Consider the following 14,179-nt stretch of genomic DNA (forward strand, 5'->3'; position numbering starts at 1 on the left):
GACAGGAGAAAAATAAAGATTACACCTGACTCATATCCAGACAAAAGTCACATTGGAAAGTGTATTTTATGTAGCATATCCCTAAATGACTTATTGAATATCAACATAGTTGTTTTCAGGGGTGAAAGCCGCCCTACTCAATGCTGATTTGCCTTAATCATTTCTAGAACTTTCCCATGTGCTATGTACATAGACATATTAATTTCAATGATAATATGGAGAATGAGAATTTTAAGGTGTATGATTAATGAAGTTCTCTGAATGTTGGCTCAGTTTACATAAAGTTGCAAGTGTTATTTCCCCTCATTTACATTTATAAATTTATCTTCTAGGCGGTTCCTTACTCCAGAGAATTTAAGCAGAAATATGACTACTTTAGGAAGAAATTAAAGAAACCTGTGAGTAACATGTCTTCCAAAAATGCTATTTCAGTCCTTTGTAAGTTACCAGAGTTACTTCAGTGCAAGCGACTTGTTTGTTATTTTTCTGTGTGTACTAAGAATATAAACTTCCTTTTTTACTGCACTTTGATCCGCCTGGATCTTCCACCTGAATTTTCTTTTTAACAGAAATGGTAAGTGAAGATTGGCTGGTATTACATATCAAATCACCTGAAGGGTAATTTCTTATGTAATATGTAAAAAGATAGAAATGATTTTATGGGAAATAGAATAATTTAGGATCTAGTCGAAAAATTTGGAGAAGTCTATGCAGTTGTTATGGTTATCCTATTTAATAAAACCTAGATCCTAGTTAGAAAAATGTTCAAGCCCTTCCCTTTAAATTCAGAAGTATAATTTTAATTATACTTACTACAGTACAATTTATAATATTTGATTATATTTGGTATATTAAGACCAAGTGTAATTTTCAAATGAAAATTCTCAATGGGAAACCCTATACAATTTCTACAAAACTGAGAAACCCAATAAGGTTTTTACAGGCGGTGATTTAAATCACAGTATTTTCTACTGACACATCATCCCAAATATTTCAATATAGGTTTTCCGTTTTACTTTATTTCACTTCTGTGATACAGGTTTTACCAGTTTTCTTCTCCGTTTGTGCATTCACTGTTTGGGGTCTGGGATGTTTTGTGTTGTTTGGTGTCACCATTTCTCGGCTTCTTCCCACTGGGAAAAGACCCTCACTCAGGTCTCCCCAGTTTGCCTGTGCTCCATTACTGTCTCTCCTGCTCCAATCCTCGGTCGGAGCCTCACTTTTGACGCATCTGCTCTGGGTGCGGCACTGGGGATAGAGATGCAAGAGAGACAGCCTCTGCCTCGGGAGCTCCCACTTAGGAGTTCTGTCCTCCCTTCCAACATCCTCATGCAACTAGCTCTTGGTGACTGCTTTTGAAATGACTCAAATTTAAACACATAAAATCCCCAGTTTCTCAGTGAGTCACCTGCATTCCCCTAGTCATAAGGGGTGACTTTAGGGACTTGACTCTGTGTCACTCCGGGTGGCACTTTCACTGACTCTGCAAATCCATTTTATGGCAAAGCTGCCCTATCCCTCATTTTTCCAAGAAGCAGTTACAACCTGTCAAGTGCTTTTTTGTTTTCATATTTATTAACTATGGACTGTGAGATGCTTTCCCACAATTTGGCACAATCATTAGGGTCCCACTCCCCATGGTAGCAGAATCAGCGTGTGGACCGTGCCTACCAGCTGGAGTTTAGCATGCTCCTATCCTGCTGTGGGTTTTGATTGCTTGGACTGAAGTCACTTCCTTTGACAGAAACAGTATATACAGTTAACCATGTTTCAGTTGCTGCTGGGCGGATAAGCACCCCACAATTGTTCATAAACGGGGAGGATGACTGCTCAGCACACTTTCTTCTGCAGCACATGCTGCTGGCTCAGGCTGATGGCTGCTGGTGGCCGCTGCGTGTCTCAGTGAGGCTTTCTGACTGTGCAAGGAAACCTCCATAAGGGAGGGACGCTCAGTTGGAACCATTCTTCCCTGCTGGTTTATTTGAAGACTGCCATCGTTTCTCTCCTGTGAAGTAAAGTGCATATTTAGTGTATGATTATGTGCTTTTTTTTTTCTTTTGTGTAGGCTGATATTCCAAATAGGTTTGAAATGAAACTTCACAGAAATAACATTTTTGAAGAGTCCTATCGGAGGATCATGTCTGTGAAAAGACCAGATGTCCTAAAAGCTAGACTGTGGATTGAATTTGAATCAGAGAAAGGTCTCGACTATGGGGGTGTGGCCAGAGAATGGTTCTTCTTACTGTCCAAAGAGATGTTCAACCCCTACTATGGTCTCTTCGAATACTCCGCAACGTAAGTAGATGGAGCAAATTCAGAATGTGTCCCACTGAAACAGTTCTATTCTTGATAGTTTCAGCTTGTGAAAGAGTAAGTGGCTCACTCATTTGAAATGAATTAACACTGCTGTTTTCAGTCCCCACTCCCCTTCACCACCAGCCCACATACCCCATAAGTCTAGAACAGGTTCTGACTCTACCTGATGAGATAATGTACTCTGAACGCCAAAAAACGATTTTTCTCTTGTCTGTTGGGTTCACTTAATTGAAATTAAAAGTGTGCTGAGTACTTATGGTAAAGAACAAGAGGCAATTTTCATTCGTAATGTTATGTTAATTCAGGAGAATTTGTCAATGTCAGAATTCAGATAGTCATTGTCATCTCATGGACAAAAATAGTTTCTGAAGGAACACTAGTTAAAGGCAAATTATGATGACTTTGAGGAGGACCTATTCTTCAGGCTCCAAAGGACGGCGCCCTGGTCCTGTAAGGGAAGAACCAGGTTCCCTGGGCATTAGGACTTCATCATTGCCCGACATGGAAACTAAAACAGACTCTGCTGCTTTCTCAGGACTCCAACATGGCCTGCTTACCAGGCCACCGCTCCTCCTGCAGGCTGTGAACCCAAGTGCCTGTAGAGGAGTTGTGGGCCTTGCCAAAAGGCAGCCTTGCTAGAGTCTAAGGGACATAGGTTCTTCCACATCTCCCACTCTCTCCTGGGGCTCTGTTGGAAGGCAGACTCAGGATCCTGCCCAGTTGTTCTAGCCAAGAATCACCCAGCTTGTTTATTGTCTCATGAGAAAGATCACTATGTAAAATTGATCACAACCATTGAAGTGGCAGTCAGGGCAAAAAGGGAGAAGGGGGCAGGATCCTCACCTCTCAGATCCCCTAAAAGAATCTGTCTATGGAGCCCAATTGGAAAACCAGTGATCCTCATGATTTTGAGACCAGAGACGGACATGTAAACATTTTTGTAGTTTATGGTGTTAAGACAGCCATATGCTGTTACCAATGCCCTTGGGGCTGTCAGGGCCCAGCAGTTATCAGACCAAACATTGGGCCCGGAGGAAACATGTTCATCTCCAAACCAAATGCCTCTCAAAGGAACAAATCCTCCTTTCTCCTCAGAGAACCTGAAGTAAGTACTCACATTATTGCAATCCGTGCACAGTCCCTTTATTATGTGGTGATTCGCACCTTCCCAAGATTCTTGGCTGAACCATATGCAACTGACATTTTTGTATATCAAAAATAGTCAAATATCAACACTCTCTTACGGTTTAACTTACAAAGGGCATGTGCACCAGCTCCATGGGACCTCAGTCATTGGTGACAGAAAGAGGCTAACTAAATGGTAAGTCCCATTCTCTAGCTCATGCCTTTCCCCATCAGGAACAGAGTATCTGCAAAAAAAAACATTAGCACCATAAAAGCTAATGGCAGGCAGCAAAGAAAGATGCAAATTTTTGTGTTTCTTTAAAAATACGATTGGGCTTTTTCTCTCTCTTCCTCCCCCAAGGGACAACTACACACTTCAGATCAACCCCAATTCAGGCCTCTGTAATGAAGACCATTTGTCCTATTTCACTTTTATTGGAAGAGTGGCTGGTCTGGCAGTATTTCATGGGAAACTTTTAGATGGTAAGTTATTAAAAAGTTTTGAAGTCATCAAAATAGGACAGTGTTATTTATGGTTCCTTATTAGGTGACTCATCTTTCCCATCATAGATGTTAAGCAAAAGCTCCACTGGTTCTGTGTAATTCAATTATTTTTATGTTTTGCCTGTAATGGAGGTGTTTTTCACTGGAGTCATCTTAATTTGAGCACTGACAGTATAGTGTCTACACAGTTTAAACATTTTTTACAAAACAAACAAGTGAGAAGCACAGAACATTCTGTGATTGTTTTTTTGCTTTTAAGAACAACTTCTCATATTTTTAGGGAGAGCTAGATTTGGTGACAGATGGAAAAGCTAATTGAAAACTTAATATAAATGATCAGATTCATAGTTATTCTGCTGTTGTTTCAAATTGTTATTTTATTTGAATGTGAAGAGACTGTAAATATTTATTATTTTTATTTGAATGGTAAGAGACTGTCAGTAATGTTATGCAGAGCTAAGACCTTGACCCACAAATGGCACAAAGTAATCTCGTTCTTATTTAAAACATGTAAGCCATGGAAGAATCTCGGGGTCCCTTGGAAGTTAGAAGTCAGACCCCTCCCCTAGCCATCTCTATTAGGCTTGTAATAGAGAGTTCTTCTGGATTTGGTCATTTCCAAAGTATTGCCCTTGAGAAAGGACACTATTTAAATCATTGAAGGAGAATTAAAAATATTTTTGAAAGATTTGGGGATAAAATTGTTGAGGATAGAAGAGAGAATAAGATTTGAGGTTGGCAATACAGCTACTATAGAGAGAGGTGCAGGGAAGTAATGTTAATTGCGTCTGTGGAACCTTAGCTATTCAGTAAATAATTGATGTACCCTCTGTACTTCATCCTTTAGTATATCTTTACTGGGACTTGCTGGCTGATTTTGATCCTCTGATTTCAATGCATTATTTTTACTTGGGGGAAATAAGCAATTTTTTTCATGGGAAAGAAACTGCACTCTTTCTGTATATGTACGCTGTGTGAATATATTTTAATTTGCTACACTGGCGTCGTGCCATAGATTATTTCAGCTGTTCAAATTCACTTCATCCTTTTCTTAGAAGGTCAGTCTGCACACCTTCTGCCAAGTGAGAACACATCCTTAGTGGCTGTGGGGAAATAGAAGTGTCAGATATGATCCTTACTCAGTGAACTTAAAACCTAGTGGGCAAACAAAAATCACAAGACTCACAGTGACAGAGTCCAATCGGAAGGGCCATAGGGGATCCATCGAGGAGATGAGGAAACCCTGATTTGCCTGGAGGGCCCAGAGCACTTCAACAGGATTAGGCCCAGCTTTCGAGGGGTTGGGGGTGGTGGTTGGGGGGGGGGGGGGCGGAGTTGAACATTAGAAGCTGGAACCATTTCAGAAGAGCAAGGATTGGCTGAGTCAAGGCTCATGGAGGGAGTAATGGAAAGCAGCAGGAACAAGTGGGGGAATCTAGGACACTACTGCCAAAGGTGATAACCAGGTATGTCAGGAATTGCAGAATTGAGGACCAGAATGCCCTTAAAAATGCGAATGCGCCTGTAGGCAGAGCACACATATGCCACAGCCAGCCCACACTCCCTTGTATCGGCTTCATCCTCTGCCTCCTGAGACACCAAAGGTGTTTGAGTCTGCAGCCTAGGGCCACCTGAGCCAGTGTGAATAGGAATATGCCGCAGAGGGTTGGTGACTGATTAGATGGGGGTGGGGGCTGAGGTTCCAACACCCCAATGAGGAGGCATGTGATGCTGACCTGCCTGTGGACAGGTGGATTGGGGGGCCCTGCGGAACACCTGGGTGATGGTGTCCTTACTGCCATTGCCTCACTCAGGCCTTCATCATCCCTGCCCTGGAAGGTTGCAAAGCCTCCTAAGTGGTCTCCCGCATGTCCTCTTGTCCCCTTCCTGCTTTTTCCCCATGCCTGCCCCAGGACTGGCCCTGATATGCAGATGAAATCACCTGGCCTTCCAGGGGCTGCCCGGGGCCCTCATTCAGGCAGCAGCCCAAACTGCCCCAGACCCCACGCAAGCTGCCCACTCCCCAGTCCCTTCTCTAGCCTGTCCTCCCCAGGACACCTTGTGCTTCCTCCCTGACAGACCACTCACAAGTCCCAATCTTGTCCCTCACTTAGAGTGCCTTCTGTCCCCTATTCATGTGCCTTGTTTACACTGAAAATTCTAGCCAGGCCTTGAGGCTTGTTTGTCACCCCCAGGAGCCTTTTTGACCCCTTTCTGCTGACCTCTACAAGTATAACTATCCTCCTTACTACCCACCACCCCTCAAAAAAACAAACAAACAAAGAACACAACCACCACCAGGCCCTGGCCTAGTGGGTCACAGATACTACCGAAGGTCTTTGGTTGGCCTGGCCTGGCCTCTCATTCAAATGAAGGCAGGTTCAGCTTGTATTTCATTTCTGTTGCACAGTAATATCAACAACTTGAAATTAATCCAGTTTTCATCCTGTTTTAGGTTTCTTCATTAGACCATTTTACAAAATGATGCTGGGAAAGCAGATAACTCTGAATGACATGGAATCTGTGGTGAGTGAAGGCAGATCCTCCCACTGGTGTCGTGGGCCACCTGTGTCCTGTGGAAGGCAGCGGTGACATGTTGTTACGGCGCTTTCTATGGGTTTCTCCATTCAGTGTCAATAATAGGGACCATTTAATTGTTCAAGAGTTTAATTGATCTCCCTAATTTTTCTAATAAGCAAATCATGGTTCCCATTAACTAGAAGCATGGTTCTTGAGTTGGATAACGAAAACCTCAGTTACCTCTGCTTACCTGGGACTGGTGTGACCAGCTTAACCCTTTGAGTGCCAACCAATATCCTAGGAACTATGCTAAAATTGCCAAGGCATTTTTGCTCATTTTACAGCAGTTTAGGAAAAAAAATTATGAATCACAAGTAAATGAAGTTATATATTCAAAAACTTAAGGAAACCTTTACTACATTGACATATTTAGCAATATCATCATCACTAATAAAAGCAGACTTAGAACTGGACACCATTTGGAAGCTTTGATAGCGCTCCCAGCACTTTTGGCGAAAGACAGGAGGAGCGCGATTGCGCTCCCCGGCACTCAAGGGGTTAAATCCCAGGGTCACCTGGAGACCTCATGGCAGCTCTTATTTTCCATGGAAACTGCTAATACTGAATGTTTAGAGACTCATCTGCTATTCTGTTTTCTGAAGTCAGAAAATGGCAAGGGCACAGGCCAAAGCAGTAGAAAAAGGGAAGAATACATACAGTCGTTCTAGACGTGGAGAGGGTGAGTGACTAGGTGGGGAGTAATAAACAAATTAGGAAATGAGTGCTTTGAGAAGTTTTCTGAAAAGCTATTTGGGCCCAGCTCAGTGGTTAGAGCATTGGCCCCCACACCTAAGTTTCAAGGGTTGGATTTCCAATCAAGGGCACAGATCAGAGTTGCAGGTTTGAACCTGGCTCCAGTCCCAGCACTGGAATCCCTGAGAGAGGGGAGGCCAGGCCCTTGTGGCTTGTGTTCTGGGTCCCACTTACACTGACTTGCAGAGAGCAGTGCAAGCACAGAAAGAGGTGGGACTTAACCCCTAGAGTGCCGGGGAGCGCAATCGCGCCCCTCCTGTCTTTTGCCAAAAGTGCCGGGAGCGCTATCAAAGCTTCCAAATGGCGTCCAGTTCTAAGTCTGCTTTTATTAGTGATGATGATATTGCTAAATATGTCAATGTAGTAAAGGTTTCCTTAAGTTTTTGAATATATAACTTCATTTACTTGTGATTCATAATTTTTTTCCCTAAACTGCTGTAAAATCAGCAAAAATGCCTTGGCAATTTTAGCATAGTTCCTAGGATATTGGTTGGCACTCAAAGGGTTAAACCATTGATATTTACTTAGTTAGAATGTTCTCATCCTTCCTATTGTCCTTTGATATTTTCACTCTTCAGAGACAGGAAGTATATTCATCTTCCATGTTCAATTGTATAATTTGATGACCGCGATCCAGAGCAGATTGCTTCCTCTCCACTTCACCGAGGACAGGATTCAACTACAAACCCTGCTGCTACTAAAACACATTTTTAGTTTGTATTTTAAGTAGGTTTGAAGTAGAGCAGAAAACATATTAGAGACTAATATAATTCTTGAGCAATGTGTGAGGAATTACATTAGAAGGACTGAGTTATTTAGAGTCAAATAAGTTTGTATTTTGGGGGGAAAAAAGAAGCTTAATTTTAGTGTCTGTGTCACTTCTCTAGGATAGTGAATACTACAACTCTTTGAAATGGATCCTAGAGAATGATCCCACTGAACTGGACCTCATGTTCTGTATCGATGAAGAAAACTTTGGGCAGGTATGTCCGGGAAGCCCCAGGAGCTCCTCTCCAACTTTTAGAAAGTCTTGCTTTTGCACAGGTTGTAACACAACTTTTCTGGACAATTAAAAACCACCACCAGGAGCATTAGCTGTTAGTCATCATCATTGTATCAGCATTGTATTGTTAAGCCAGAAAGCAAAGCCCCAATTCCAGCAAAGTGACAGAAATTCTGAGGCCCCTGGGACTGAACGGGTACCTACTTCTAATCTAAAGCAAAGTGCAAAACGTAAACGTTTGTGCCTTGGTTTTAGAATTTAGGTACTTCAAAAAATAGTGTGTTCTCAGTGATATAATTACATGATAGGGAGTAGGTGATGTTTTGGGGAACTTGGGCTTTTTTTCTCTCCTTAATGGTTCTGTTGTCATTTGTCTTCTGGGGCCCAGCAGGCTCAGGTTTCTCTCCCATCCCTTCTTGCTTTGTGCCCATACTGTCATTAAAGCTAGATTAATCAGAAAGGTTAATGTCGAAGAAAAAGTCACCTGCTAGGAATTTTCATCACCACCTGAATGTTCTGTAGGATGTGTTTGTCTTAAACCTGGGACCTCTGATTCATTTGTGATAACCTTTGATAACACTGCATCTTGGGAGGTCTTTTCAGGGATGTCCAACCCTGGTACCCGTCCTTCCACAGAAGCACAGAGAGAGAGCTCATCTCCCAGACCAGGTCTCAGGGCCTTGAAATGAATGAGATCATGGAGCCGATTTTAAAGATTGCCATATGGGAAATGAAATAGATTGATTCCTTACTGCTTCGGAGATTATTAAAGTTGGCTCACAGTTCAGCAGACATTAGCAATGCCAAAGGCATGAGCGGGTGATCTGGAAAAACTTTAGTTACAGTGAAATGTCACTATTTCCACCTAATAAAACCAAACACAAGATATTTGGATTATTAAGTAGCTTCTAATAAAGATTTTGATTATTGTTATAGTTCATGTTAATTATTCATTAAAGACAGTTCTCAGATCTCTTGGTTTAATACTGTAGATTCTTCTGACTTTTGAGCTGAACAAGGTAGAGTAACACAGTAATCAGGACAGACACACAAGATGAGTAAGCTAATGATCAGGTGCCCTACTTGTTAAATTACTGCCTTGCTTTTTTAGAGAGCTAACCTGATTAACAGGGAACAAATGTATCTATTCTTCATTCTGGGAAGAAATGTAGAGTGGATTAAGCACCCACGTACTGATCGCATCTTCCATATCCAATCCATCACCAAGCCTGTTCATATTTAGCTTCCATGTCTTTCTCAGATCTGTGTTTTTTCCCTGACTGTTCACCACCAACACCCAAGTCTAAGGTACCGTCTTGTCTCAGAGCTCCTAACTGATCTCTTTATATCACTTTGGCCTCCCATAGTGGTCTTTTCAGAATGTCGAAGTGTCATGTCATTCCTCTGCCAGAAACAGTTAGACTGCCCACTGACCTTGAGATTAACTTGCCCCATGGTGTCCTGCATGGCGTGGCCCCGCCTGCCCATCTCTGGGGAAGGTACAGCTGTCCCGCATGCATTCTGGGTCTGGTCCCAGGTTCCTTCTCAGAGCCTTGGGATCTTCGCTCATGCTGTTCCTTCTGTTGGGAACACACTGCCTCCCATCTTCAGATCAGACCCAGGCCATATGCTTCAGGACATATCTCCCATGTCTCCCTGGGGCGTGTACCGTGGGTGATGTGGCATGTATTTGTATGACTATGCGTTTAGCATCTGCCTCTCACACCAGCCTCAGCCTTGGTGATGGCAGCACAGGTTCTGCTTTTCGCTTACCTTTGTGCCCACACTACTTGGCGTACCGCCTGGTATAAGGTAGGCACTCAAAATAGAGTCATTGAACCCACACTGTGGGCATCAGAGAGACACCTGTGCAAGCCTCTCACTGCTTTCAGCCTCAGCAGAGCTGGTGACTGGACAGTGCAGTTTATTCTGACCCAAGAGGAAGCCCAAGTGTCCCTCGTGCCACAACACCAGGTCATTTCTTCAGTGGAGTGCAGCTACCACGGTGTGAAGTGTCCGTGTCCTTGGTCCTCCTCGGTGTTTTGGGTTTTTATTCTACAATTAGAAAAAATCAGACCATGAAGTGGTGGGAGCCATTGCTTCATGTAATGAAACTGCAGCTGCTGTCATTATTTTGTGATTTGTTTTCATCCTGATTGATGAGAATCTGGAGTGCTGGTTTCTGGGACCGACTAGGAGTGTTTCAAATGAACAAATTTCAGTGTGTTTGCACAGCCATTGTATGCCAGACAGAATAAACTGTACACCCATGTGCTCCCCCAAAGTTTCTATGAGAAGACACATATTGTTTGTAAAACAGTCGGCTTCGCCCTCCTTCCCCTCCTGCTGGCCACTGCTCAGTACACATTGGTATTAGCTGGCCCCACGCGCAGGAAAGGGCCATGGCTCAACCTCAATTGCTTTGCTCTTTACGATCAGGTAGATCCCTCTCTGCAGCCTCATGTCTTAAGCTTCTTTCTTTAAGTTCCTGAGTTTTGCCTGTTTAAAAATAATCCCACACATCTTTTTTTATGACTATAAAATTTAATTTTCCAAAACAAATAAGATACATTAGGACTTGGGTCTCTAGTCTCAGTGGACATACCCTGTCTTTTCTGTAAACAATTAATTCCTTCTCCGTTGTTGCTAATGTCTGAAGAATAGTGAAAACTCACAACCATAAAATAGTTTGCCTTTAATGATAACATCTTTAACTGTGTTTTAACATCATAAAAACCTTGTTAAGCATCATCTTGTACACAATGCCTATTTCCTGGAAAATATTTCTGAATCAGTTTTGCTTATCTTCCTCTTATAGTGAGACATTATTACCCAGTAATAATCCACAGAATAACTTCATGATGGTGACCATTATTTTGTCTTTGTAATTACAGACATATCAAGTGGATCTGAAGCCCAATGGGTCTGAAATAATGGTTACAAATGAAAACAAAAGGGAATATATTGAGTACGTATATGCACATTTACAATTTTTTATTACATTGAACAGTATGTCAGGTGGCCTGAACTTGGACCATCTCAGCAAGCAGATAGCACCCTGGCCAGCAAGGCTGTCTTCATTCAGAAAGTTCAGACTTTGAATAGATTTTAGAACACTCCACCCAGGTGACTAGGGTGGAAAGTCTGGGGATTCAGACATTGTGACATGTGTTGTGCATCATTCCTTGCAGTGGATTCCTTGAGGTTTCAGATTTGGTGGGTGTGGGGTTAGGCAGAGTCGCAGCTATCTTAGCTGAGAAAAGGATGATAGAAATCTCCACTTGCTCCCTGACACCTGCAAGCCTCTGGTGCAGGAAGGCCTTTGGGCTGCTGGCCGCAGCTCAGCACAGAAAAGACTGGTGGGGCTGAGCAGTGGCTGTGAGGGGGGCTGGTCCTCGAGGGCCGTTGCCATGTGCCCCCTCAAAGGTGAGAGCAGTGATGACAAGGTCCTTGTGCTGTTTCACAACGAAACACCTTAGAAGGTATCCGGAGTTGATTCACCCGGCAGTAAACTCTGCTGTCACTAGACATTGTCACGGGGGAGATGGTTTCAGTGGATTTGTTACATAAAGAGGTCTTATCGTTAATCCTCTATATTGTAGTATTAAAGTATTAGTGTACATCATTTTGCTTATAAACTGTAGGTCATTGTTGAAAATCAGTACAGTGTCTATTAGAATGAAATATCATTTGATAAAATATGTTGTGCTGGTACTCCCTTTAAAAATGTAAGTACATATGTATACATAAGTGGGCGTGTACATACGTGAGTTTATATGTGTATGCATGTTCTTCACATATGCATATGTATTCACATTCCATGACCTTTAGTCACATTTATAAAGCAATTTATATAAACTAAGCCTTAATCTGGAGAAAAAGAAATCAACTGTTCCTTTGAACTCCTGAGTGGAATTTTAGGTTTTTCACATGTGTTCTAGTTACTCTCAAAAGAATTAATGAATAAACAGTGCATGCCACAGCCCTGGAGCCCCGATTTCCTTTGCCGATGTAGGGGTTTCTCTCCTTTGTCTGATGAGCCTCGATTGAAGCTGTGAAGAAAGACGTGAGCGCTGTGATGACAAAGGTGCTTAAACACTGTTCCGTTTTCTCCCGCAGCTTAGTCATCCAGTGGAGGTTTGTGAACAGGGTACAGAAGCAAATGAACGCCTTCTTGGAGGTAAGCTGCGCGGCCGGGATTGTCCACCTGTGTCTGTAGTCAGAGCTGGAGAGAGGGCAATCTTGAGGGCGGTGTGGTGGGCACAATCACCCACCACATGATGGGCACAGGCTGGGGACACACGGCCCAAAGGTCAGGGCCGCACAGCCTGCACCATGGACCAGTCCCCAGGGCAGGAGTGTCAGCCACCACGTGGCCACCCTTTCATTTTGTTAGTTTAGTGCTCTCGTCTTTGCTTCTTATGTCTTAATGTTCCCTAACTCTTTTTAAAGAGAACTTTTTACAAACTTGAACCAGAGGTAGGCCCCCACGGAAGCCAGACCCACCTGCCTGCATTTCTGGGTGGTGCCCAAGGGAAGGCTGGGAGATGCACCTCTGTCTTTGGCAGTGCTTGATGGGTCCCCCGAAGCCTGAGGACTCGGACTGAACATACCAAACTCCTCAGTAGCAAAGCCGTTCCCTTCATGCTGTCTTCATGGCTCCTCACAGACTTCGCTCCTGTGCAGCACGTGGAAACATATTTTCTTAGGCTGAATTTTATCTTAGAGCAAAGTGCCAACCACCTTGTGCCAACTTCCACTGGATGACATGGGGCGCAGGCACCTCTCAGATCCAAGGATTTGATATCAGTGGTGCCCCCGGATCCCTTGTGAGAGGCCTGGAGGGGATGGATTCGTCGTTTTTATTTTATTTTTTTTATTTATTTATTTATTTTTTTAATTAAATCTTTATTGTTCAGATTATTACATTTGTTCCTCTTTTTTCCCCCCCATAACTCCCCTCCTCCCAGTTCCCGCCCCACCCTCCGCCCTCACTCCCCACCCACTGTCCTCATCCATAGGTGCACGATTTTTGTCCAGTCTCTTCCCGCATCTCCCACACCCCTTTCCCCCCCAAGAATAGTCAGTCCATTCCCTTTCTATGTCCCTGATTCTATTATAATCAACAGTTCATTCTGTTCATCGGATTATTTATTCACTTGATTCTTAGATTCACTTGTTGATAGATGCATATTTGTTGTTCATAATTTGTATCTTTACCTTTTTCTTCCTCTTCCTCTTCTTAAAGGATACCTTTCAGCATTTCATATAATCCTGGTTTGGTGGTGATGAACTCCTTTAGCTTTTCCTTATCTGTGAAGCTCTTTATCTGACCTTCAATTCTGAATGATAGCTTTGCTGGATAAAGTAATCTTGGTTGTAGGTTCTTGGTGTTCATCACTTTGAATATTTCTTGCCACTCCCTTCTGGCCTGCAAAGTTTCTGTTGAGAAATCAGCTGACAGTCGTATGGGTATTCCCTTGTAGGTAACTGAGTTTCTTTCTCTTGCTGTTTTTAAGATTCTCTCTTTATCTTTTGCTCTTGGCATTTTAATTATGATGTGTCTTGGTGTGGTCCTCTTTGGATTCCTTTTGTTTGGGGTTCTCCGCGCTTCTTGGACCTGTAAGTCCATTTCTTTCACCAGGTGAGGGAAGTTTTCTGTCATTATTTCTTCAAATAGGTTTTCAATATCTTGGTCTCTCTCATCTTCTGGCACCCCTATAATTCTGATGTTGGTACGCTTGAAGCTGTCCCAGAGGCTCCTTACACTATCCTCGCATTTTTGGATTCTTTTTTCATTTTGCTTTTCCGGTTGGGTGTTTTTTGCTTCCTCGCATTTCAAATCATTGACTTGATTCTTGCGCTCCTCTGTTCTGCTGTCAGGAGTCTGTATAATAT

The 14,179-nt window shown here is 42.9% G+C and overlaps 1 protein-coding gene across 5 annotated transcripts in view; it reads left to right on the forward strand.

Moving 5' to 3' along the window:
- The window catches only part of NEDD4L (NEDD4 like E3 ubiquitin protein ligase), a 309,487-nt gene that overhangs the window by 285,898 nt on the left and 9,410 nt on the right, over window positions 1-14,179 (forward strand). For all 5 annotated transcript variants that reach the window (XM_081097853.1, XM_081097852.1, XM_081097851.1 and 2 more), the window contains 7 exons: window positions 333-398; window positions 2,066-2,295; window positions 3,803-3,924; window positions 6,401-6,471; window positions 8,166-8,261; window positions 11,176-11,249; window positions 12,401-12,461. In XM_081097853.1, the coding sequence (XP_080953979.1) occupies window positions 333-398; window positions 2,066-2,295; window positions 3,803-3,924; window positions 6,401-6,471; window positions 8,166-8,261; window positions 11,176-11,249; window positions 12,401-12,461 (720 nt within the window). The remainder of the gene's footprint in view (window positions 1-332; window positions 399-2,065; window positions 2,296-3,802; window positions 3,925-6,400; window positions 6,472-8,165; window positions 8,262-11,175; window positions 11,250-12,400; window positions 12,462-14,179) is intronic.

Source organism: Myotis nattereri (assembly GCF_964212035.1).
Source record: "Myotis nattereri genome assembly, chromosome: 8".
Taxonomy (NCBI): Eukaryota; Metazoa; Chordata; class Mammalia; order Chiroptera; family Vespertilionidae; genus Myotis; species Myotis nattereri.